Source organism: Pantherophis guttatus, chromosome 6 (genome assembly GCF_059756535.1).
Source record: "Pantherophis guttatus breed Tessera chromosome 6, ASM5975653v1, whole genome shotgun sequence".
NCBI classification, from domain to species: Eukaryota; Metazoa; Chordata; class Lepidosauria; order Squamata; family Colubridae; genus Pantherophis; species Pantherophis guttatus.
This window is the reverse complement of record NC_142068.1, coordinates 36,644,168-36,671,624: the sequence shown is the minus strand read 5'-3', so window position 1 is coordinate 36,671,624 and position 27,457 is coordinate 36,644,168. Positions and strand designations below refer to the sequence as shown.

The window sequence follows — 27,457 nt, the reverse complement described above, 5'->3', positions numbered from 1 at the left end:
AAAGGCACAAGCTTGAATGCTCATGTTTATGCCTTTTAATAAAATGTGTTAGTTGGAAAAAAATGCTCATGTTTATGCCTTTTAATAAAATGTGTTAGTTGGAAAAGGTGCTACCAAATTCCTGATCTTTGTATCGAAAACAAGAGAATTGCCACAACATTACATAATATTTTCTAGCAATGTCATCCATGAGCCTGTGTGGGTGGGAACTCTTGTGGCCTGTCCATGCAGTTTATAGCAACCTCTTTTGAGAACATAACAGAATTCTAATAAGATTTTTATGCATTATGCAAATTTATTGTAAAAGTGTACTCTCTTAAACTGTAATGCAGCTTTGCAGGAATAAGATTTAAATTACAGTAAATACATACACAAATTCACATTTCTAGACAATTGTTGGTTTAGAGTAATGTAAATGCACCTTGTTTATAAACCATGTTTATAATACACCATTATCATACTTAATTAGCATAGCAAATGAATCCTATCTGCAGACACATAACGGTTTGACGTACACAAGCCTCATAATATGGCTCACTGCAGTGTGAGAAGTAACTAAAATTCTCCCTTTGAAGCTGCAATCTGATCTAGAGACAGAATTCCTAATTCCATCACCTACTTCCAATTTTCAATTTTCTGATCCGTGTCCCTTGTCTTGCAAATGGTGCAAACCGCCACCTCGGCAGAAGAAAGATTAAGCAGCTCGTCTTTGCCATCCCCTTTCCATACTTTCCATTTAGAATTAACGATGATCAGAGATACAAATATTTTGGCTTCATCTTTTACGAAATATATATTATGGGGACAAGAGGCAATACTTTGCTGTCTTGAATTTCGAAAGCCTAGTATAACTCAATTAGCTAGGCTAAAGCAGAATGGATCAAATCGATTATCTTCCGTTTGATCTCTTATATTTTTTAAAAAATAAATTCTTGTAATACACTAATGTCTTTTTTTTTTTTTTGCTTAGGGAGTTGGGAGAACCCAGAACGGTTTACAAACCGTAGTTTGTTCAGGAAACCACGATTGGGCAAGCATTGCGAAAATACAGTTCTGAATGTATTCTTAACATACCATAACATTTAAGTTAACGTAACATAAATGTATTCCCCCCCTTCTTAAATCCTCCGTCTATTTTATTTGTTTCTTTGGTCCAGCAAAGCAATTTTACATTCATTTCGGACTAATTAACGCCCCAGAAAATTAAGTCCCCAAGAAAAACGTCGCTCAGATCGCGGAGGACGGTCTCAGAGCCCAGTTAATCAAAGTCTGACGATCGAATCATTTCAGACTACATTTCCCAGGACGCACCGCGTTTTCTCCGGAACGAATAGCTGGAGCACTTCCGGGTCACTCTAGCATGGCTTCTCTTGGAGCAACCGGCTGCTTTAGAAGCGGGAAGGCGGCTTTGTTGCTTCCAAGGTGTCTGCTAAGAGCCTCGTGGGGATGGAGGGGGTATTGCGACGGCCCGGGTGCAGGTGAGTTTTGGCGGCGGCATCAGGTAGTGGCCGCCTCTTAGATGTAGGGATGGCAGAGAAGGGGGGAGTACTTCGACGGGAGCAACATCATTGAAAGGATAAGAACAAATTATGGTTGCTTTAGACCAGGGGTCTCCAACCTTGGCAACTTGAAGACTTGTGGACTTCAACTCCCAGAATTCCTCAGCCAGCTTTGCTGGCTGAGGAATTCTGGGAGTTGAAGTCCACAAGTCTTCAAGTTGCCAAGGTTGGAGACCCCTGCGTTAGACCCTCGTCCTTTCCTCCGTTCGAATTCATGGATTTCATGCGCAGCTAGATCCAAAAGACCATTAAGTAAAGCAAAGAGGTGCAGTAAACTTTGCTGTCATTGCTCACCGTCCAGATTTTTGCAACCCCATCTGAGTTGCTCAGTTCAGGCACCCACAACTCTGCTGTCGGCTTACTGGAAATCGTCCGGACCGATCTTACTTGAGCAGCAAAAGTTTGAATTGTGATGATGACACAAATCGAAAGAAAACAAATCATCAGGATTTTGGTAGCTCAAATATGGTAGTCTGAGGTTACAGGAATTGAAGCACACACACGACCCTTGGAAAGCCTCAGACTGGAGAAAGTGTTCATTTGCCAAACTGAAATGATTTCTTTCCAGACGAATGTGCCTTAAAGCCTTATTCATCTCAATGGGATCAAGTTTCAGTTCATTGGGTTTATCCTTTTTGATTGCATTGCTAAGTTGGCAGTTCAGTTGATATCAATGGGAAATACTTTTCACTGTTTTTATTGGAATATCTGACTTTATGATGGTAGGATGTAAAGATGTAAAATCTAACTGAAGAAAGGAAGTTGCTTACTCAGGCTATATCCATCATAATAATATATACTGACATATATTAGTATGATTAATGTATGTTAATATGATTTTTTTGGTGGCTCTTCTGGATCTCAGACCGAAAGAAGGCTTAACTGTAATTTGGGGGGGGGGGTTGCGGGGTAGGGGGAGTGTTCAGTGGATTTACTAATGTATGGTATTTATAAGTGTAGTGCAAAAGGACAATAGACCTAAAGTCTAAAAAATGATGTTTCAATATTAGAATTTATTTATGAAATGTATATATATTGTCATGTCTACATTGATGTTTTCATGCATGCTTTCATCTGATGATGTTATAGTCATCTAGTCATCAGTATAATTCTGAGCAGTTTGCTTTTACAGTCCATGAGCCTGAAGTCAGATCAGAATTTAGTTCCCAAAGACATGTTTCTTTTGCTTTACATGTAATTCTCGACTTACAACTACAGTTGGGGCCTGAATTTCTGTTGCTAAGCAAATTGCACCTGATTTTATAACCTCCCCCCCCCCCCCCAGTGATTTCCCAGCAAATCACTATGAAACACTGCAGTTAATCATTTGGGCATTAAATGAATCCGACTTCTCCCATTAACTTTGCTTGTTGGAAGCTGGCTGGGAAGGTTGCTAATGATGACCAAATGATTCTTGGATGCTGCCAAGAACTTGAATTTTTATCATACAATCATGGTGATGCCGTGACAGTTGTAAACACAAAGACCTATTGTAAGAAAATGTTTTTCAATAATGTTTTAACTTTGAAGAGTTACTAAATGATTGTAAATTGAGGACTACCTAGACCAGGGATGTCATGCCGTTGTCACGTGATGTATCATGACTTTTTTTCCCTTTGCTAAACCGGGCTTGGGCGTGGCCAGCGTGTGATGCATCTGGCCTGTGTGCCGCGAATTTGACAGCCCTGACCTAGACTATCCTTTAAAGTAGGATAGTATTCTTTGACTACAGACAAATTATGGGTAACAACCACGTGTGGTATAGTGATTTACCTTATATTTTGCTGTTTATAAATTAAGCCATTTTTATTCATGTCTCCTTGGTTATATTAAGGGAAAATTACTTTGTTAATAGTATCCTGAACTCCAACACTTCTTTAATCAAGATCAAAAATCTGTATGAAATCTCTTTCATACTATTTATTTGCTGTACAGAATTATCGTAACTTAAGAGCCTTGAAATATGAAATCTTCATGCTTGTGTCCTTCAGTTGTGAGGGAGCTGCAATTTCAAAGCCAGCACCTGTTTGGGATTGACTGTTTTATATCCTTGGAAGCATCCTAAGAACCACAGATACTGTCATCTGCAGGTGGATGGAAAAGTCTACCCATAATAGCTCTGCTATTGTCACTTTAATGGAGAAGATAAAGAGAGGGTATGCCAGGGTATACTTTATATCTCCCAAGATGACACTAGAATGAGAAGTAATGCATTTATTTTTCCTTTCTTGGGATTAGTGAGATGGAAAATACAAATTAAGCAATAAAAAGTGTCCGCATCTTCTCCTACCTTTCCAGAACAAACCTTGCAAGCCATGGATTTCTATTTGTCCCCCTGGTTTCTTGCCTTTTATTCACAGTATGATTCCTCGGCCCATAAACAACCTATACCAGTAGTGCAATTACTGTGCTTACCCGCAGTTGCATATAAGGTTTTAACCAACAGTTGATAAACTTTTAAAAGTTTTTTTGCTTCATGATATAATTTAATGTTTTGCTGTTGTGTTCTAGCATTTGTGTATTTTGTGCGAACTGCTTGTTTTACAGAAGAAACCAAAACCGATCTTCCAAAGCCTTGTTTCATGGATGAAAAAGTTCAGAACTTGCTCTCCAAGATGACAGGGATGGATTTGGAGAAAATTTTCAAGGCAAGAAAACAAGAGCGTAAGCCTCCTGTATACAAGGTCATGACAGAAGCTCAACTGGAAGAGGTATTTCAACTGTTCTATGACAATAAATAGATGATGTGTTGATTTGTTTCTATGTAATTACTTACATGATTTCTTTCCCTTAGGCTTCAGCACAAGCTGTTAAGAAGGCTAAAGAGTATCTTAAAATGCCTCCTGTACTAAATGAACGGGAACCCATTGATGATGTATTAGCTGAGGACAAGATAATTGATGGAACTGAGCCCTATAAATATGTATTTACTGATTTAACATATGACATCTCACACAATGTAAGTCCTTTAGATACCTATGGTAATAACTCTGAAATGTAGTATGGCTTAATTCTATTTTCAGTTTTACTGATAGGCAGTGTTGTACACAGAGCAGTAGCTTAATAGTTTATTTTTAGGGCTAATTTCAGTGACTGAGGCTTTTCATATCACTTATGGGTTTATGAGAAATCAGAGTTTTTCAAAGCATGCCACTTTGTGACATTGTATACCCATAGCATTTAAGTTTGACTTGGGCTAAGCGATACTTTTAATTTAGGTTAGCTTAGTTATTTTTTTTATTTTCCCAGATCTGAATTGCCTTTTATTTTTTCTTTGCAATATTCTAGAATAAATTAATATGCATAATGAACATTTAGAATTCATCAATTAGCTTTAAAATAGTTAACAAGTAGTCCTCGAATTACAAGCAAAATTTAGCTCAACATTTCTGTTATTAAGCAAGATGTTTAATGAATTTTGACTCACTTTACCCCCTTTCTTGCCATAGTTGTTAAGTGAATAGGCTTCCCTATTGACTTTGCTTGTCAGAAGATCACAAAAGGTGATCACATGTCCCTGGGACACTGCAACTATCATAAATTTGAGTCAGTTGTCAAGCATCTGAATTTTGATCACATGACCACAGGGACGCTGCAATGGTCGTAAGGGTGAAAAATGATCATAAGTCACTTTTTTCAGTGCCTTTGTAACTTTGAACAGCCACTAAATGAATTGTTGTAAATTGAGGAGTACCTGTAATAATGTTTGCAGAACAGTTTGGAAATGGCTACTGAATTCTACATGAGATCTCAGTGCCTAATTTTTCAATTTGTAACTACCTTATTTTTTTTGTAAAGGCAAAAATAAGAATTGAGAATTGAGGCAGCAAGTTAGTTTCTAAATTTTCCCATTGAAATAACAGCATTAGGGTATTTCAAGCGACTCCTTTGTCTGGATATATCATGGATACAATCTTTTCGTATATAAATACAATATATGTCACCCATTCAAATAGCTGCTAGGAATTTCTCAAAAGTCAGTTGATATTTTAAATTTATATTAATTCCTGTCTACTTTAAAATGAAAAGAATTAATGGCACTGTGAAAAATTGGAGCTTACCTATATTTTCTTTTTCAATTTCAGGAGCGATTCATTGTAGTTCGAGAAACAAATGGAGTATTACGCAAGGCCACTTGGGAAGAACGGGACAGGATGATACAGCTCTACTTCCCAAAACAAGGCCGTAAAATTGTCCCTTCATCTATATTTAGCAATAAAAATGGTGCAATGGTAAATACAGGAACATTAATTTTTCTCTCATGGTCTTTAGATCATTTAGTTGGCTTATTTGAGGACAATTGTCTAGTATTATCTTTTAAATTATTAGGCACCTAACTCAGCTTGTTAAACCATAATTTAGCATGCGGATATGAATACGGGGACATGTTCCCCCTCAGTCTTATGTTCTAGTTTAACTGGATTAAAAATAAGGTGAAGTCAATTTAAGGTTTTGATTAGAAAGTTGATATTAAACTATAGGTATGTAGCTTTAATACCGGAATACTAATGGTTTTCTAGTGGAACTGGGAAAATTTACCTTCATTTGAACACTTGATTTGCATATCTGAATAGCTTTTATTCCTGGAATTTTACTGCAGAACTGGGCTAAGCATTCTAATTGCTTTGTGGAAAATTTAACCAAAGTTTTTGACATGAAATGCTACCTTTCATTTGTATACAATATTTCTTGTTTCAGACTATGTTTCTTCAGGACCGTCATGAAGAATTCCTTGATCGCTGCCTTCTGCAGTTTGAACCAGATTCAGCTGAATATATCAGAGTGAGTTATCAATATTTCTCAGTGGAGAGGTGAAGCTTAGGAACTACTCACCAAAATACTGTAAACGAAAATTTGTGAACTCTTTAGCACTGTTTGTAGTTGCAGTGGATCTGAACTTCATTTAAACCTTATTAATAGATTAATTCTGGCTACACTATTCTTTTATGTATTTTATTTCTATCCTGTCACAGTCCAAGCAACTCCTTATAATTTTAGACAGTATAAAAACATTTGTGTTCATTTTGGGATTTGGTTTATAGGGGAGGTGTGTACATTGATTGCACTAAGTGCGGAATCTGCGTCGTAGACTTACGATCATTTACACTAGAAAACATGTAAATAGCATGCAATTCATTTGATGTATCTGTGGTTATTAGTGACCCCCTGAAGTATGCTTTGCAAATCACTGCTCAGAAAGACAGTCCAATATTTTCAATAAGTTCATGATGCAATATATTAATTTTGATGGCATTTGTTCAACCAACTCATTCATGGACTAAGACGAGGGCATAGATCGCCTTGCAGTACTGTAGAATTATATATATACTCAAAACTTTGCTAAATTTCACTATTGTAGATTTCTGAAAACAAATGTTTTATGATTAGTAAATATGCTTAAATATCTGAACAGATTCATCATGAGACATATGAGGATATTGATAAATATGGAAAATATGATCTGCTGCGTTCAACAAAATATTTTGGTGGGATGGTCTGGTACTTTGTAATTAGGAAGAAAACGGAAGGATTGCTGCTGGACATGATCCAAAGAAATTTGTAAGTACTTTGGTAAACCAATATTTTTGTATGAAAGGAATTCACTGAACTGTTTCACTTGGCAATATTGTATTAAAAATGAGCCATGTTTATTCATGTTATCTATTCAAATTGAAAGCTAAGCTGATTAGTACTTTTTGGAAGTTCCCCAAGAAATTCCATTGCTCTGGGCTAGACTGTAAAGTTTTTTCTTTTGGTTGACATTGGCAGTCTCTTCTATACAGCTGCTGAAAAACTCTTTTCTGTAAATCCCTAGGAGTTGAATTTCAGTTGAGAGCAAATTTTTGTTTGTAGAAAAAATGTACTTCACAATTTTAGATTAGAATTTTATTGCTCTTTAATTTTCTCTTGCTACTGTTACAAGTATTTCATAAATAATTACCTGATTTATGTTGTGTCTTAGTTCTTGGCAAAAAAATTGGATTGCTAAAATTTAAATATTAAGAATTGGATTTGAAATGTAACCTTTGTTACAGAGAAGCTGAACTTTTTTGAACAAAAGTTTATGTGCTACACAGTAATGGATTATTTAAATTCATCAGTATTTCTTTTACTGGAGGCTAGTAACATTAAGCAACCTCCCGCATTCTTAATTATCAGAATGTTCAAATTAAATATATGAAACTATTTAGCAGTTGTTACAAATTAACTTCTGAATTTCAGGTTTGAAGATGCTGTAAGTTTAATTACCCTATACCATATGCTCCATCCTCATTGTGAATCAGCAAGACAGGCACAAGAACAAGATATCCAAGGGATAGATTTAATTAAGGTATAATATACTTTTTATGAATGTAAAAATGTTGACTGTAGAAAAAGCATACATCAGCATTTGCTGGGAGTCACAACTTTGCATCTTCCTAGTGCTGTTAGGAATAAATGCAGTTTATTCATATTCAGAATTTGTTTTTAAATTTTGTGTAATTCTTCTCAGCCCTATTAGCTGTCAGTTCCTTATTAGAAGTTTATCCACATAAATTCACCAATTGTGTTAGTATAAGAGTCTAGGATGTTATTTTCAAAATCATATTGGATACCTGATTATCGTTTTAATCTTTTTACAGGCATTTGCAAAGGCAGAAACATCAAGAGCCAGCTACATTGAACTTGTCCTACAGGCTTATGAAGCACTTTCGCTTAAGACTGCAGCTTCACAAAGTGACTAGATCAATAAAATCATTTAATGTCAAATGTATGGGAAAGGAAGAAAAATGTACATAAATCTTTAAAAGAACATTTTTATACCACGAATGATAAAAATAATTATTCCACAATTTCCTCAGCACGCCTACTTTTTCATCTTTCTTTTAAATCAATCTCATTCCTTTATACACCAGAGACTGAGGGAATCCAAAAGACATTTATTGGACAATTGTTTGATCATGTGATACCAGCTTGCTAATGTATCTAAGGAAGCCTACATCACAATGGGGAAATCTATATCTGTACTGTAAAAGACTGTCCCTATTTATTTTCATCTTAAATATAAAAAAGAGCCACTTTTCAACAAGACTACACTGTCAAGCATAACTAGGTGTAAGAATGCACATCAGTTTAAAAGTTCAGTCAGACATTTCTTCATCCAGAAAAATATCGGTGGTATCAATATCCTCCAATTCCAAGTTATCCAGATCTACATCCAGGTCCAGTAAAACCTAAAAAAAGACATAAGTAGTTAGGGTAGAAAAAAAAATCTAATATTATTAGCAAAAAAAATAGACCCATCATTTTGCAATTTGTAATGGTCACTTGAGTAGTGCAAATGGATGTGGAGCCGCCTTGGCTGCAGGATATATTCTGCCCTGTGTCACAGGGCAGAAAACATCCTGCAGCCAAGAAGGCTCCATGTCCATTTGTACTACTCGGGTGACTGAGGATATAGATAAACCTCCAAGTGCCCTCAGCTACTCTCTAAAGGAATGCAAATGACCAGCTGTTTTCAAGGAATATAAATCCTTCCATTCCCCACCATCCAGTCAGACCTGAAGAAACTTCTTGGATGAGAAGTGAAACAAAGAAAAAACAAAGTCCAGTTACCTCCTGAAAAAGCACCTTTGGGATTTAAGTGTTAACTTGTTAGAATAAGTATACAATCCTTATTCAACATACAACTAGTTCTATAGTTATATAAGTAGGTAGAAGAGGTTGGGATTGCTATGACCCACAGAATCAATATTAGAATGAAATCATCAGTGCAGTAGTATAAACCTGCAGAACAGATGATAATAAGTAAACAGCTTGTAAAAAAAAACCCCAGTCTTTTAGCATGCTTGGGACACAAAAAATAATTCCTAATAAACTAAGATAATAAAACAATTTTAGTAAAAATATTTTGAACTACAATTATTGAAGCTTTTTACTATGTTGGATCAATGCAGAAATTCCTTAACCTCTTGCCTTGGTTTGATATGATTAACTGTATTCAAACAGTTTATTTCTTAGGAACAAATTGTAAAACAAATATATTTTAAAAATATTGTTTATCTTAATTCCCACTGCTCTTTGAAGGCAGTTAATTAGTATTTTAGAAAATAAGGCAAAAAACTGATGTATTAGTGTCCTAAGGCAAAAAACCTGATCTATTAGCGTAGAGGGCCAACTTATCTAAAAGAAAGTTTACTGGCTTGCACTCAATTTATACTATGACTTGGCTCTGCATAGCTTACAAACAGATTTAATTTTGACACTATCACATAAGAAACTTGAAACAAGGAAATTACAGTAGTAGGATTAGAACTTCCAAAGTGCTAATTCCTTCCTTTCTAGTATAGTAAATTTACCTTTTCATCTTTGATCTCAACTGAAACTTTTTCAGCAACTGGAGGCGCTATTACAGGTCTAGGAGATGGGACTGATTCATCTTCTGGTTCCTTATAAAGAGAAGAAAGGCCCACCACATAATGAAGAAATAATGTATACCATTCAATTTCTTTATTTTACTGACACATCTTTTCCATTACTTATGGCTATCAGTACTGTAAACATTCTGTTCTCCTAACATAAACTGAACATACAGTAAAACCTTTACACCATCCATTCAGTGGACTTTAAAAGCACCAGATAAAATTTTACTTTCCCACCGTCTGTTATTTCTAAAGTAATCTGAACAATTTGTGATACTTTTTAAAGATTTATCCCACCCTGATTACTAAATCAGTGAACCTATATAAATACGCCTTTCTCTTCCCATTTTCCCGACAAACAAGCTCTTTTGAATCTGTGAGGTTGCACTGAGTAGCCCAAAGCCACCGAACTGGGATTCATACCTAAGGAAGGACTAGAACTCTTGTCTCCTGGTTTTTATGCCAGTACCTTAACCACTATTCCAAACTGGTTCAATGTTACGTCATCCAGCTACGTTGCATCAATTGCACTCATCGTCTAGATGCTTTTCAACCCATGTGGGATAAACACAGCATTGATTGTTCTGTTCTTTTCTAAGTAGATGGGTCTGGTTGAAGCAAGATAAGAAATTGGTCTATGGGAAATTTCAGGACTTTTAAAGGAATTTAGGCTCCTTTACCTTTTTATGGCCTCCAAAAGTTTATTAAAATCTGAATTTTTCCAGAAAGCATTCCAATGATCATTTTTTCTATACCAGAACCTTTAAAATCTTAATATTAACTAGTCAATGTTGGACTATGAATTATCATTTTGAATACCTAGTTGATATGAATAGCCAAGATATTTAAAACTAAAGCAATTCTGAGGAAAATAAATGAAGCATGCACACTTGCCTATCAAATACAATCTATTGTATTCTGCAATGCTGTATAAATAAAATCACCTGTATAAATCCATAAAAATACTATGCTTTGAAATTCTATAAAGAATTTATTATACCAGGGATTGGCATTATTTTCTGCAAAGTGATGAAATCTTGGAGCCCATACCAAAAAGGATGAGACCATTTATCTTGTATTTTTTCCATATTTTTAACAGTTTTTTTCCTACTGAAAAAACTTAAATGATCATTTATCAGAGATCTGAACTGTATAATTGCAAAACAATTTGGAAATCATGCAAAACTTCACAAAAATATTTTATCTTAAAAGCCTTTTGGGGGAGAGAGGGGTATATTTGTCCAGCCCTGCTTTTCTTGGTGCTCTCTAAAAAGTGTGATATTCTCAAATATTAATACTGACCTCTGAAATTTTGTTTTGCAATGTGAAATCTTTGGCTTCTTCCAAGATATTTCTTTCTTCATTTGGCTAACAACAACAACAAAAATAAATAATTCATAAACAGAACTTCAGTGCTCTCAAGACTGCTAAATTCTAAAACTGTTAGTATCTTGCATGAACTTACAGTAACTAGAGGATATTCACTGGCTGGCCGTGATACGGTTTGGGAATCTTTTATGTATTCTTCTGCAACAAATGCTTCCTTCAATCCAGGGAACAAATTTTCATACTCCGTGGGATCAGCTAGGGATTCAGCAGCTTTCTGATTGATTTTAGAAAGATTTTCTCTCCATAGTTTTACAACCCTGAAACAGATTAACAAAAGTTCAGTTCTGAACAAAATATTTATACTGCATAACATTTATTCATTCATTCATTCATTCAATGTATATGCCGCCCCTCTCCGAAGACCCAGGGCGGCATAGATTTCACAGTTCAGTTACCTTGAAACTTGACTTGGCAAATATGTTCGTGCTAAGAAAGCTGCTTCTGGTAATCGTCCAGTTTTAATCAAAAGTTCAAGACAATGGTCAAGCCTACAATGAAACAGAACTTCTTTTAAAAAAATGGACTTATATCAGTAATATAACAGAAGTGTGAGAAGTGTGTCTACAATATTTCTATAATGCTGCAAAAATCTGTGATATCTTCAAAACAACCTATTTACCATTGTTTCAATATTCAATATGGGTTCCTGACATTGGATGCATGAACAATGTTACCTGCCTGTACTTGTTTCCAATTCAGTTCTTGGCACAATTTAAAGTGCAGGCTTAATTTATTAAGTACTTTAGGCTTTGGCACTTTGATACTTGTAGCACAGCCACCTTTAATCTGAATATTAGTGGTCAGGGCAGAGAGAAACTCCAGGTCTAACACTTCTAAGAAATGAGAAGAGCTGAGCATTGACTAGAACAGTGTTTCTTAATATGTGGGCCTAGGAACTCTAGGCATTCCCCATGATTCTCAGTGGTCCACTAAAACAATCTGCCTGCCTATGTAGAAAAAATAATTCAATATTACATTACCTTCAAATGACTTGAAACTGCGTCAATTTAATTTTTAACATGGTAAATTGTCAATAAATATAACCCGGACAACATAGGATCCTCCATAATTTTTAAAGTGTTAGGAGGTCCTGAGAGAAAACGTTTAAGAAACACTAGCCTAGAAGTTGCTACTTCTCCGTGGCATCTTTGATATTGTGGAATGATCTCCTCGCAAAGATCAGATTCTGTTGAAGTCTAAAGTTAAATAAAAGGTAGTTCTTGGGATATAAAATCTACCACCCAGATTTGGAAATCATAGAAATTGAAGAATATTGGTCAAAAGAAACAAAAATAAATAAAGATGCTGACCAAGTTGAAAGACAAATACATGGTTACATTAATACTTTTGAGTCAGGTTTTCCCAAACTTTAAATAGTCATGGGGTTACCTTGTTTCAGTCTTTTATTGACTGAGTTGTCCCTTTACGCATGTGCCAAAGTAAACTCTTTTAATGTGAAGAACACCCAAATGCCAGCCACTGAAACTGTCTTAACATTTTCACCCTTTCCCTAGAGAACCTACAAGACTCTGGTGGTTGCAGCGATATAGTCAGAGGGGAATAGAGAGAGATTTTTGTGTATTTTGTAAACACCATGTTTATTTTTTGAGGATACTTCGGAAATGCTACTGAATATGACTGAATGTTTGATACTTACTCTCCTTGCAGAAAGTAGCTCATAAATGCTACATTGTTCTTGCCATCTTTTTCTGCTGCTTCAGCTAGCTTGTTCACCATACTAGTATTTCCTGAAGCTGTGGCTAAAAGCAATAAGCCACCATAGTCTTGTGCATGATGCAGACATTCTTGGGCAAGGCCAAACTGGCACTTATTGATAGCAAGTTCAGCTAGCTGCTTCCACTTCTGCTCAGACTATAAAAACAAAATATTTTCATCTTTTGAGCATCAAACATGTTAAATGGTTTTGAAGATCATTGGGTTCTGCTAGGGCTTTTTACACTTTCTCTTTTGTATATTACTTAAAGAAAAATATTATGCAACTGATTATCATATCAAAGCTATGAATATGCCTTTTCCAAAGAGCAATATGTGTTTAATTTATAGAAAGTTATTCCTAGATAATTCAACATTCATATTATGGTCACTAAACCATGAACTTTCAGTAAGAACTTAAGAAGATTTTGAGCTAGCTAAAAAGCATGACCATTTCCCATCTCAGAAGAATCATCTGAATCATTCATAATTTTTCAAGATAAGTATGTGTTCTTTTTAAATGATTCAGAAAAATGTGTCTTTAGTATAGTGTAATTGACTCTTCATGATTTATCAATAATTTGGACAGGAATGATTTTTAAATTCAGTTCAACCTGAACAAAGATAGCTGGAATTCATTCTATTCCCAGGCACTCAAAATTCTATTTCTTTTACACAAGTCAGATCTGGTGCTGATTCATATAAACATTTATTCTGTTACTAGGCTTATATGCAGTTAAAATTATGGTCGACTTTGAGCAGTTCAGCAGTAAGAATAAAAACAAAATTAAAAATGTACAGTAAATTACTGAGTCTCTGAGGAAGTCTGTTCTCTTCTAAGACATCTTCTCACAGAGGAAACAAATACAATGACTCCGGAGACCGATTCTTCATTGCTTTCCAAAAAGCAAATGGAGTTAGGCCAATCAAATATTGTGGAGGATTGTGTTCCAGAGGATGGGGTACTTCTACTATATTTTTAAGATGATACCAACATACCTCTGCTTCCAATGAAAGTTGATATGCAATCTTAAGCTCACCAAGCTGAAGAGCAAGCTCAAAACGATGTTCAGGGTCTGTTGATACGGCAAGTGCTTGCTGTTTGAAACCCTAAATACATTTTAAAAACAGCAACTTGTTACTGATGTAATTTTCTTAACATCCTATAGAAAAGTAAGCTTTATCCCGATAGCTATATAGTTTCAAATGTTTAAGTATTAAATGTTAATTGAGCATTTCCATTTTGCTAAATATGCAGCTGTGTAGTACTAGAACAGGGGTGTGAAACTCAAGACTTATATCGGCCCGCAGGGGCCGGTCTGGAAAAGCAAAGGACTGGCCTGTGGTGCCTCTGCTAGCAAAAATGGGGCATGGGTGGTGTCCCCCCCCAACCGGTTTTGGCCTCCGGAGTACTCCAGGACGCCTTCCAACCCCTATACAGTATCTCCGGAGTGGCCCAGGAGGCCTTCCTTGACTCAGAAGGTTATAAAAGGGAGGAAAAGTAAAACATTTTACCTTTCAGGCTTGCAGGATTTTGCTACTATAGCCTATGTCAATAATTTATAGTTCTAGTCTTCCTATGGAGTCAGTTTCTTGATCTGGCCTCTCTCTCATAAGGTGATCAAGTAGATCAAGTAAGTATTAAAAAACTAAAATCACAGAAATGTTTGCCTCCTATTTTTTTAAGTTTATAAAACCATGTCTGCAGAGGTGTGGCCCCATGCCATGTCCACCCTGGACACGCCCACCACGGCCAGCATTTCCCACCCGGCCCTCAAGGCCCGCATTGAAATTGAGTTTGACACCCCTGGGCTAACATATTAAAAAGACTAAGCAATACAGGCTGCCTATTATTTCCCCTCCCCCTCTTAATTTTTGGTGCCTCAAGCATATCAAGGTGGTATTGATACACTCCAACTGTAAACTGCCAAAGTATAGCTCACTTTTCAAAATAGGTGCCTGATTACACCTATTTTACACCCAGGTATTACAAATAAGGGTTGAAAATCCTGTTCTTTCTGATAACACTGTTGCCTTATTAATACACTGTGGAGTCCTTGGTGTTCTCTGCATTTGGCTGTTTGCTTGCAGACATTTCATCATTTGCTTGCCCTGTCAGTGTTGGTAGGAGTATGGTTTTTCTTCTTGGTAATTAATACATCTGATATTTTCTGAGTTCATAATTGCTCCTTACCCCCCAAAGCAAAGAATATTGGGACATCTTAATTTTAAACAAAACCTCTGATTGTTTACAACATAAAATTCCACTACATATTAGATGTGTAGTTGTTATTGAATGACTAGGGCAAAAGTTTTTACCTGCTTCTCAAGGAAGTGTGCAACTCTGGTCCTCTGTTCCTTTGGAATTGTAGGGAGAACTTTGTCAGCCATACTGAAGTCTCTCCTCATGACTGCAGTCTGATATTCTAGCACTGAGACTAGTAAGGAATAACTCACTATATTTAATTCTTTGTCACCAAGGTAAAGTCTGTTGTCTTTGGGGATATACCCCAATAAATACATTGTTCTTTAAAAAAAGAAAAAGACAGAGGAAAGTATGTTTCAACACAGATGTAAAGTTTCAAATAGTTGGGTCTGAGAAGTAAGAAAGATTAGAGTAGTTATTTACCTAATGTAAATAGGCAAATTGCATCAGCAAGCCTGTTCCAATTATGAATAGATATGACGAGGTATTATCAAAATATACTAAATATACTGAGGCACTGACAATAGTGGAAAGGTTTTTCTGAAGCAACCAATTAAAAGCAACTGTGCTGTAATCATAAATATCCAGAATTCTTCTTTTTCCTTAAAAAAATAGTTACTGAGGAATAAAGCTGAGAAATTGTGTAAAATATTTAGTTTTATGGATTACATAACAATAAAGAGTTAGGATTATGAATCTTCAGGACCTTTACTGGAGTCCTAATAGGACTCCACGATATAACTATCAACTCTTCCCACCTTCAAGACTTTTACTAGAGTGCTGGAGTCCTGTCAACGTTATTCCAATCTGTACAGTACCCTAAGGACTATATTCCTGTCCATTTCTGGCACAGCACTATATGCATGTCCACTTCTGTCCATTAAGAATGGATAGAAGGCACAATGGCAGAATCATTTTAGATCAACAACAATTATATCTTAGGAGCTACAAAATGCTTACCGGTCCAAATGTGCAATAGTGACAATTTCTCCTCCAACATAGTAGTTTAGTCTGTTCACAGAGCTTGTATAAATAAAACAATCTCCCACCCAAAGTCCTGTTTTCACAATCTCTTGAATTTCACCAAGGACCTAGTGGAAGAGTAAAGATTTTACACTTTGTAATATCCCAATAGATTCAGCAAAATGTTGTCATTAACAGAAGTTTAGCCATATTGGCAAATGCATGATTTCATGAGCTCTGAAACGAAGAGCTCTTAAAATATGAATTTGCCAAATTGAATAGTATTTTACTAAAACAGTGATGTAATAAGCAAAAGGTGAACATTCACTACCCAAATATATAGTTTGATATCTTATTATGAAGCAAAAATTCACAAGTATATTGATATAACCGTTCACTTATTTTATCAGGAAAGTACATCTATACTAATACAATAGACTACAAGCTTATTGTTTATTTATTAACATATATTGACCAGAGATCAGATCCCACTGTACAGATACCTCAAAGGCATCTTCAATGCCATCTTCAGTGACTCCCTCATGTGTATCTTGTGCGGTTGCAACTTTTTCAGAAAGGTATTTCAGAATGAAGAATGATTCTTCTGTAGCAATGCAGACAAGTTCACCCGAGTCAGACCAAAAAATCTAAACAAAACAACAGAAACCATGGGCGGTGAAAAGTAAGTATATTGAGCTGAATATTCTGCATTTGAAGAAAAACATTAAAAAATTCAGTAAGTACTTATTTATTGAATTTAAAAATTTTCTTCAAAGGGGTTACAATTAGTATCAGTTTAGCTTTATAAAAATTTAAGCTTTATTTATTTACTTACTTATAACTCATTTCAAACAATCAACTCTAAGTGCTACACAGCTCCCCAAATATATAATCTGGGGTTAAAAACTGATTGGTAAATAATAAAATTTAAAAACATGTCATGCATTATGATTGCATATAAAACGAAGAATCACATTCATTAGAATAAAACCAATTCACCTGGAGGGATACTCATAATAATCTAGTCTCCATGGCTTCATCAAATAAATGGGTTTTCACCACTGTTCTAAAAATCAGGAGATTCTTAGATAATGAATGAGAGTCAAGTGAAAAAACAACTCACATGTTTGGGTTGTATTTCAATTCTGCGTACCAGTTCTGTATTTTCCCAGTCATAAAATGCCAAGCCATTGACAGATCGGACACCCAATAAGAAACCACCATATATACCTGTACCAAAAAGAAATAGAAGTTAGTATTTTACTAGAAAATGTTCCATCTGACTAAATAGAATACTAAGTATTAAAGTGCGTAACATGCCTTCTGCTCCAAAATCAGGTTTAAAGGATTTCTTCTCTTTAAAGTTTTTAAATATCTTGACACTGCTGTTGCTTTCTCTGATTGCATACCTGCACATAAAAGAATTCAATATAACTTCAACATGCCAATGCACATAATAAGAAGTAGGCAACAATAGGTACCCAGAATGCCTATGGTTTGCTCAAACACTTCATTATTCATGTTTTCCAGGGCTCAAGTGAAATAAGTGAGACATGGATTACATATAACCCACCAGCCATGCAAGCCTTTATTAAAATGTTCAAATATTAGTGTTTATTTTTAACATTTTTCAGATAATGTTTCACACTTATCTGAGAAAGAGTAATTCTTTCAGTTACACATTATACTTTTTAAGTGAGCTACTTTGTGTGCTCCATAATATGCAAAACTCTTACTATGATTACTTTACTTACTCAGAAGAATCATGTGCCCATGCAAACTCCTGAGCAGAGCCAAAGCTCTTGTTTCTCAGTGCCATAGCAGTATAAATGATGTATTCGCCATCCCCACATACTACTACAAATCTGAAAAACATAAACATAATAAAAGAATTAGACATGGCATATATATATATATATATATATTTGTTTTCTGAGGTTTTCGCGGGTGTTTGTATGTAGGTCTTTGGTTATTAGGGTTTTCTCCTGTGTAAAATTGGAGCCAAGACACCTCCAATTTTACGCGGGAGAAAACCCGAATAACCAAAGACCTATACATACATACATACATACATACATACATACATACATATAAAAACAACGGCGGCAAGGTCCAAGCCCTGGGTACACTCAAATAGCACTGTGAAAAAAGTTTTTTTTTACAGAAAACTATTTATCAATGCCAACAAAACTGGTTGGCAGTGATGGTGTAATTCAGAGTAACAGAGTTCCATACAGTATGTTCCTAAAATGCCTTTAGCTCTGCATATAATTTAAGACAAACCTTTCCCCTGAAACCTTCTGAAAAATGAACCTTACCGCCCATTCGGATTATGCTGAATAGTTTGAGGATATATTTCACAGCTGCCCATATCTTTCACAGCAAGCGGTAGCCTCTCCCCATCTTTAATTTCTGTATCTCCCATTGCTTTGAGATTAGCTTGCTGAATTTCTGAATGCTTGGCCCAAATAATCTTTCCATTTGCATCCATTGACATGGCTGGCTCTTCCCGACCAAGCTAAGAAGAAGAAAATGAAAATGAAAATAGAATAAAACATCCTATACATTCTCCAAACCACTTTGCTTACACCTATGACATTTACAAAAAGTAAGAAAAATCTCAACCAGTGTCTGTTTCTCACTTATGAAAAATAGGCAGTCATTCAGCTGGTGTATATCATTTATAGATTTTCTAAGATAAACATACTTTGACAATGATGCTACCCTCATCATATCCAAGGGCCACATTGTTTGATCCTCTTAGGCTTGCAACACACCACACACGTTCCATGCCATAATTCAAAGTACTTTCCAGACGATAAGTGCTTGAATGCCAGATGCGAACAGTTCCTGTATTAAAAAAAAATAGACATCATAAATAAACCTATACCATGATTTATTATTAGGTTTTCTTTACAAATTAAATCAGGAATATTCCTATGAAATCTGGATTTGAATAATTTATAATCTTAAAGCAAAAAAATGTACAATATGGTTGTAGGCATTTCTATTTTTTACTCTTATAATATATGGGAGTAGATTAAATAATATAGTGCTTTAAACAAAATGTTAAATTAATTTCATAAATGTATTTTCATGTAATTTCATAGAAGATTACCATCTTCAGAGCCAGTGATGATGATAGGAAGTTCAGGGTGAAAACTGACACAAGAAACATTCTGTGCATGTCCCTCCAGAATTTGCACACAGGTTTTATTCTAGAAGAAAATAATGAAAATAACCGATAAAAGATTCAATTGCCTTAAATCATCATGATGATCAAGATTCAATTTTACTGGTAAAATAATAGCAATAATAATAATTTACAAAATTTATATATTGTCCAACTCTCAATGACTCTTAACTGATACAATGAGAGTCTTTAGAAACATGTTTAGCATTCTCCAACAACAACAATCTTCACCTGAATAACAAAACACAATCATAAATCCAGTTTTCAGTTAAAACGCAGCCTGTACAGCTATTTTCTCTCATCCCCAAATGGTTTAGAAATAATATGGTATCTCATACCTGGTAATCCCAGATCTTAACAAGACGATCATCTGCTCCTGAAATTAGGTAAGGCTTATCACCTCCACTGTAGTAATCAATACTATTTACACCTTTCTCGTGCCCTTCTAAAGTAAAGTTGGGTGAAGAAGAGCCAAGCTGCCACACCTTGCAAAAAAAATGAAAATACAGATTCTTAAAAAAACAGTAGGCATAGATGTACCACAAGTTAATAAATACAAAGTGATTCTGAAACCATCAGCTACATTAAATTTATAATATTCTGCTCAAATTCTTAAGTAAAATTAAATCAGAAAGGAAAAATAGATCATTCTAAGAAGAATTTAAAATCTTTATATATTAGAAGTTTGTTCGGTTTTCCAAATGAACACTAAAATTGAATAAATTACGAACTTGCTGAAACAACTTCAAGCTTAATCAAAAGGAATACACATAAAAACTTTTTCTTTAGTCTGTCAAACACTTTCTGCATCATGACAAGCTGATCTTAGCATTCATATTGAATCTCCACAATCCATACCTCGAACCCTCAAGCAATAGCTAATTAAAGCAAAAACTGCACTCCAATGAAATGTTTTAATATACCAAGCATACTTAAAAGTAACCAAGTGGACTTTTATTATTGATAATCAACTTCTGTAAATTCATAACCAAATATCATAAGCAATATATATATATTAGTTTAACTAGGTACCTGGAAGTTGTCAGTGCTGCTACAGAAGTAGTTAGGCATTTACAAGAAAGAGCCTTGGTGGCGCAGCAGATTAAAGTACTGTTAAGTAACACCAGCTGCCTGCAATGACTGCAAGTTCGAATCTCACCAGGCTCAAGGTTGACTCAACCTTCCATCCTTTCGAGGTAGGTAAAATGAGGACCCGGATTGTGGGGGCAATAAGCTGACTTTGTATATATAAAAAAGAACACCGCTTTGGGGGGGGGGGGGAAGCCCTACTAAGCAGGTATATACAAAAGTATGAAAGCTATTGCTTAACACATTGTAAGCTGCCCTGAGTCTCCAGAAAAGGGCGGCATATAAATTGAACCAATAAATAAATAAATAAATAAATACAAAGTGATGAAATTTTTTTATTTTAAAATCAATAATTTTGACTTTCCAAGTAACAGAAAGTAATAGTAGTTACTATTTCCAAAAAGAAATTCTTTATGCATATATTATACCTTGATTGTTCTATCCAGAGACGTACTAGCAAACTGGTTATTGTCCTTGGGATTTATGACAATCTGCATTACATAATGAGTATGCCCTTCAAACACTTGAGAACAGGCCCATTTTTTATCCCAATCCCATAGTTTAATAAGCATGTCATCTACAGGAGAGAAAGAACATAAACCATTGCAATTTTTTCTATCACTACTATTACCCGCTTCACAAAAATTGCACATTTTTATTACAATGAAAAATTTAACTTAGGAATTAAACAGCATATATACATGTTTAACTACCTTGCAATAATCAAATAGTCTTGAACTTTAGAAATAAATTTATAAAATCTACTTGACAAAAAAAGATAAAACCCAGACAACATATCAAGCATCCAACTATAAATACTGGCATTCTGTAGTTTTGATTGAATGATATTGCTGAGGAATTCGCAGAGCAACCCTTGAGTAGCAAGGGTGTGCACATGAAAAGCGATTGAGAGTAGTTAGGAAATAATACAATCAACACACAGATATACTGAGTTGCAAACTCAGTTGCAAGCAGTAGCAAACACAGCAAAAAGCAAAGATTTCAGCAAAAAGAAGCAAAGAGAAACAAACCAGGTTTCTAGCTCCCTTTTAAGAACACTGGCTACAGAGCTAACCAATCAGGACACAGTATGATGCAATACAGCAGTCTTAAAGCTATATTGATGGTTTATATATTGCCAAGCCAACAAGTTAGGTAGAATCATTACCTAACAAGTATTGAGTTATTCCATTACAAAAAAGTACTTCAACCAGGGTGGATAAAAATCAATTTAAAATAAAAAAAATCTGATTTTAAAAATTTAAATCGGATTTTTTTGATCTTTTATCAAATTTATTTTAATAAAATGCTTTTGGGGTGAAAATATATCTAAAGATACTTTACTATTTAAGATAAATTAATAATTTAGTTCATTCATTATGAAATGGAGCTTAGTTATGTAGTATGAGGCTGTATATTCTGCAATATTGGGACTGCCAGTGAGTCAACAGCGGGTCAGAGAAGGAGCTGCTGAGGGACAGAGATGACAGTTGCTCTTTAAAAATCATGATTTAAATCATCACTTGATTTAAATCAAGCCTTTTTACTAGTGATTTAAATCATGATTTAAATCCACCCTGGCTTCCACCTTCAGAAAAAGAGGTTTTGAGCTCAGGGAATGAAAAGAAAGCTGCCAAGAAAGTATTGATATACTTACCACTGCTAGTTAGAATGAAAGGCTGCGTAGGATGCACAGCAATGCAGCGAATGTAATCTGAGTGTGCTTCAAACATATGTACCCTTTCCAAAGTATTATAGTTGAAAACTTTAATTTGCATATCATCCTGTGGGGGGAGTAAAAATCAAAGGAATAAGTAAAAGCATCACTAATTAAACTGTTATGATAAACAACTGAGAAAATGAGTGCAGAATACAAGGATGATGTTCTCAATGTAGAAAAGACCATATTATTTCAGTTGTTATCAAGAGTGGAATTTGGGAGAAAATGGAAATTGAAGGAAATGAGAGGAGTGAAAGAAATGGAATACAATTACTGCAGTTAGCAAAAGATTTATGTAAAATAATGATAAAATTGATAAGAGTGAATGAAATGTGCGCATTAAGAGGAGATGTGAAAGATACTTGTAATGGAGAAAAATTATTATGAAACCTGAATGTTGTGTGTAGCAAAATCTGAAATGTAACATATAAAAAAGCATGCTCACTGAAATACTGAAAAAATAATTTTATTTGAATTTTTTAGCTGCCCAACTCCAATGGGCAGCTAACAAATTGGGCAGAATCCAGATTTATTTAAAAAAACATAAAGGTAAAGATAAAAGTTTCCCCTGTCCAGTCGTAACCGATTCTAGTGGCGGTGCTCATCTCCGTTTCTTAGCCAAGAGAGCCAGTATTGTCTAAAGACCCTTTCTGTGGTCATGTGGCCAACATGACTATACCAAGTCATGATTATACCAAGTCAAGATGCACTGAATGCTGATAACTTCCTACCAAAGTTGTACCTATTTATCTACTTGCATTTGCATGCTTTTGAACTGCTAGATGGGCAGGAGCAACGGGAGCTCACCCCATTGCACGATACTCAGGTCTCGAACTAGGCTGTCAGCTTTTCATCTTACAAGCTCAGTGTCTTTAACTGTTGAACCATTGCACCCCATAAAAATGCGCCCCGTAAAAATGCGCCCCCATAAAAATGTCAAATCATTTTGACCATCTAAAATACTCGAATAATCAGATATATAAACAGAACAAAAATGAGCTCAAATAATAAAATATAAATCCCGGCCAGGCACAAAAAGCCAGATTTTCAATAGGCTAGAATTTAAAAAAAAGCATACAACACATTAAGAGGGTATGGTAAAATGAAAACTTTTGAATGAAGGGATTTCTAAGTAAATATGGAATTGCATGTTGATTGCTAGTATGATCAGTGAAATATAACAAAAGTAAAGCATGCATGACAATTGATTTACTAGATTGTTGTACGCCACCCAGAATCACTTTTTTGTGAGATGGACAGCTATATATATATATTTGATGAATGACTAAATAATGAAATGTTTAATGAAGCATTTATTAAAGAAAATAAGACTCTTGACTGTTTTATGAATAAAAATATGAGAAATGTTGTGATGAATTTAGAGAATAGGAATATGTACTTTTCTTTGCAAATGTCTGATATTTGATTGTATTATTCTTTTTTACATTGTTTTCTGTTCATGAATTGATCTCCATCAATATCATAGAAAGTTCAAATACTATTATGTGACCAAGTTTTATAATGACATGCTTAAAAATCTAACCAAATTACTTATTACACTGTAATCAGTATGATTTTATTTGCCTTTTCTATTTTTCCCTTTTTCAGGATATTAACACACTAGAAATAATAAAAATACTGCACTATATTTTATAAACAAAATACATGTAAAAGGACTTCATTTTATCTTTATTAAACTGAGGGCTTCACTAGATATAGATTGTTAAAGCCATTCTCATCCTGATATTAGAAAAAAACCCTGGGCAACAGTTAATTTGGGGAAAATCTAGCATGCAGGCAAACTAAGAATCCTAAATTTCCATACTAAGATGGGGCATATATTTTAATTGTTAAACTGCAAACATAAAGTTTGCAGTTTACAGAAAAAGTTATCACAGTTAAATTTGAACTTCAGGATCGCTAATTTAAGTAAACTATAGTATATCTCAGTAGTTTCAGAAATATATGACACAAAGGAACAACTTACAGCTCCTGTAACAACCCAGTTCTTTCTTGCCACAAATTTAGCTGCTCTGACAGGTAAGTCACATACTTCAAAAGTCTTCACCAGTGTCTGAAAATAAAATAGTGTTAATTATTTTCACACAAACAGATTTTTCAAAGGGTTACTCGTCATGTAAATTATAGCATTCTAAGGCTAGAACTAAACATTTCTAATAATTTTGTTCAAATACTGCATATTTGGTGTGTGTGTGTGAGTGTGTGTGTGGGTGTGAAATAATAATTCAAAATTTCCTGGATACGTCCAGAGAGTAGAAAAAATACTAATACCATAAATGTAACCTTTAATGGGAAGACATGAGAGTTAATTTAAAAAATGTGTAAAATGATTTTTTAAAAAAACATACACAAGGAGAATATTATTTTTTGCATAAATCTATCTCTATAATAACAATTATCTTTTCACAAGGGTTACCAACTATATTTAATATCAGGCTTACTTGTGTTTCATGGTTCCAAACACAAACACTGCCATTGTAAAGGCTAGCCAACATCCATGGTTCTGTGGGATGCAAGTCCACACTCTTCACTCGGTCTGATCGAGCTGTTAGTTTCCGCTTTATATCAAGTCGGAGAGGCTAAACAGAGGAAGATTTATTAGGCTAGTTCAAACAAAAACAATATCTAACAGACCATAAAACAAAACTAGCAAGCAAGCAAATACTGTCACTGACTTCATAAAAACATTCATGATTATGTAAAAAGAGCATAGCATCTATGTAGATTAATCAAAGTAATATTTATGGCAATACAAAACAATCACAGTACTGATATTAATAAAATAGTTTGGGGCAGCTCCTAGAAATGGGCAGGAATGCAATTGTACAAATGGAACAAGAGGCCTCTAATTTGTGAGAACTGTAAAACCACAATGAAAGCAAAAGCTTCAATATAATTTTTAAAAATGAGATGCCTCTTTAATATAACCGTAAGTATTAAGAGAAAACAAAGCATTCACTGGCAAAGCATGAAGATTTTATGCTTTTATGTTCCATATTTCTAGTCCTTCACTCGTGTCTGAAAATGAAATACAATAATCAAAAAAGGAACACTCTGAAAAGGTTGAAATAATCAGAGTTGATGGTACTGGATCAAGTCATGACAATATGTCAGTTAAAAAAACTAGCAGTGTTATTCTGCTCAGTGATAAAACAACTCCCATCTGTTCAAAAATGCATTTAAGCATATGCATTTCTCTCTCTAAAACTCTGGAAATGCAGATTTAGTTTTGAACAAGTAAAGGAGCATCACTACAAGAATCATGAAACTTTTACCAATAACCTAACCCATGGGTTAGCTATGGGCCACCAGCACTTAGCTTTTAGTCCTAATTTAATATGTCTACATTAAGGCAATCATTATCCATACTGAGAAAATCTGGATGGCCATTAGATGGAAACACACAGAAACAGAAAAATTTCTTTTCTGCCAATACTGACTGTCGGGTTAGGCTCAGTTACCCAGTCTGAAAAGGGCATGAATGAAAGCAACAATTGCAGCATTGTTGAATGTTCATATATCATAACAGAGCATGTACTTCAAAGCCTGTCCTTTTCCCAGCAACATTTGGAGCAGATAATGAGCTAAGTCCCAGGTAAAATAACTGACAATAATTGACCTAGGTCCTAGGAGGTAGGTCTTGCCTAGCAGTTAAACCCTCTTCAGATCATAGATGTCAATTCTAACAAAGAGAACCGAAAATTTTCAAGTCGTATGAACCCATGCGGGGCTCTTTTGATTCAGCAGCATCTCTTGCAAAGGCAAATTGCCAGAAATAAATGAAATGAAGCTCAGACTCAGTAAGAGTTTTCCTCTCCCGATCATTTTCCGACGGAAAACAGATTTTGCAAAGAAATCATCAAATACGGGTTTGCTCTCGCCGTATATCCGTATATCTCGCCAAGAGTCACGGCTGGATTTCTGCTTATTGCAAGGCTCACGAACACGCCGAGCTTCTATCGTTTAACCTACGCAAACAGCTGCTTGAAAGAGCAACGCTGCGGCTCTTGCACGAATGGAGGTGGAAGCAAACAAACCAAGGCTCTTCCACACGTATTCCTGACCCGACCCTTGTTCGATCTAGCCACGTTCCTCGGCCTACTATTTATAGGGAAGCCTCCACTAAAACTCTTGTTTCTGAGACTCTCAACCGGCCCCAGCTTACCATAGCGCTGGCTCCCGCGTCGGCTGCTCAGGCCACCCAATTTGCCGAGGTTCGCTCCCAGCTCAATTCACCGACGTGGAGTTTCCGGCTTCAATTGTTCTCGCGAGAGCCAAAAACTAAACGAGAACATCGGGCAAAGACTCTTCCGGCGCGCCTTCTGAGCAGGGATTTGGAGATTGAAGAAAGATAGAGATAAGAAAAAGTGAAGAGGAGTTTACTCCGCTTGGATAGTCTGTTTTGACATTCTCTATTAAATGGAGGTCGTTTCTGTCCCCTTCTGAGCATTTAGAAAAAAACTATTAAATATACTATAATATAATACCATACGGATTTACTGGCTAAAGCTCATACTGTGTCTGTGTAATAATCTGCAGACTTTGTGATTCACATTTTGTGATGCAAAATGAAAGAGTAGCATTCTCCTATATGAATACTTATTTTTCTTTCTCAAACGGGCCTTAATTGTAAGAATTAAATATAAGAAAATGAAATGAAATGATTGGTTATGTAAACCTAAGTTTAAAAATGTAAATGAAACGACCATCCAGTCTAGAATTACTTGAAGATTGTGTATGTCATCCTATAGGATTGTCTTGTTCAAGTTCCCATTGTCACTGCTCTATTGATATTATTATCCCCGTTCCCCTGATTCTGATTCTGCTATATGAACACTGTCAATAAATTTCATTTTTGGCATTAGTTTTATCCCCAGGAAATGAGAATGAGTCCTTAGCCTAGACAGGGTGTAAAACTGGCGGCCTGTGGGCTGGATGTGTCATGCACAGGCCACACCCACCCTGGCTCCACAAAGGCAAAAAACATTGTGCTACACCACGATATATCACGTGACGCAATCGAGTTTGACACCCGAGGCCTTAGTTGATTCTAACTAATAAATAGATCTCAAAGAATCAAGCATCTTGATTCTTACTGCCAACTTTTAACTCACCTTCAGCTATTGTGGAAAAAAAAGAGTGTATTTGATTTAGATGTACAAAATAATAGATCCACTTTAAGTCTTCACTATTTTGCTTTTG

The 27,457-nt window shown here is 35.2% G+C and overlaps 2 protein-coding genes across 2 annotated transcripts; one reads left to right on the top strand and one right to left on the bottom strand.

Moving 5' to 3' along the window:
- Positions 1-1,329: 1,329 nt before the first annotated feature.
- MRPS22 (mitochondrial ribosomal protein S22) lies at positions 1,330-8,392 on the top strand. The gene is made up of 8 exons (XM_060683000.2): positions 1,330-1,478; positions 4,107-4,270; positions 4,354-4,518; positions 5,645-5,791; positions 6,258-6,341; positions 6,973-7,118; positions 7,782-7,890; positions 8,183-8,392. The coding sequence occupies exons 1-8, from the start codon at positions 1,361-1,363 to the stop codon at positions 8,282-8,284; spliced, it is 1,035 nt and encodes a 344-aa protein (XP_060538983.2). The 5' UTR covers positions 1,330-1,360; the 3' UTR covers positions 8,285-8,392.
- On the bottom strand, positions 7,431-26,602 carry COPB2 (coat protein complex I subunit beta 2). Its single transcript, XM_034439458.3, has 22 exons — positions 26,421-26,602; positions 24,697-24,834; positions 24,222-24,308; positions 22,172-22,298; positions 20,943-21,091; positions 19,764-19,910; positions 19,351-19,450; positions 18,940-19,082; positions 18,551-18,750; positions 17,987-18,097; positions 17,553-17,641; positions 17,356-17,462; positions 16,736-16,879; positions 16,230-16,360; positions 15,383-15,590; positions 14,063-14,173; positions 13,008-13,222; positions 11,746-11,838; positions 11,427-11,607; positions 11,264-11,329; positions 9,899-9,988; positions 7,431-8,773 (listed from the first exon to the last, which is right to left on the bottom strand). The coding sequence occupies exons 1-22, from the start codon at positions 26,421-26,423 to the stop codon at positions 8,681-8,683; spliced, it is 2,733 nt and encodes a 910-aa protein (XP_034295349.1). The 5' UTR covers positions 26,424-26,602; the 3' UTR covers positions 7,431-8,680.
- Between the last annotated feature and the right edge of the window lie 855 nt (positions 26,603-27,457).

Coding starts and splice junctions, on each gene's coding strand:
- COPB2 (XM_034439458.3), bottom strand. Junction 19,911..20,942: donor CTCTGGATAGAACAATCAAG/GTATAATATATG, acceptor TTTTTTTGCAAG/GTGTGGCAGCTTGGCTCTTC. Junction 18,098..18,550: donor CAGCATAATCCGAATGGGCG/GTAAGGTTCATT, acceptor TATGTTTTTCAG/ATTTGTAGTAGTATGTGGGG.
- MRPS22 (XM_060683000.2), top strand. CDS start 1,361: ATGGCTTCTCTTGGAGCAACCGGCTGCTTTAGAAGCGGGAAGGCGGCT. Junction 4,519..5,644: donor CATATGACATCTCACACAAT/GTAAGTCCTTTA, acceptor TTTCAATTTCAG/GAGCGATTCATTGTAGTTCG. Junction 5,792..6,257: donor GCAATAAAAATGGTGCAATG/GTAAATACAGGA, acceptor TTCTTGTTTCAG/ACTATGTTTCTTCAGGACCG.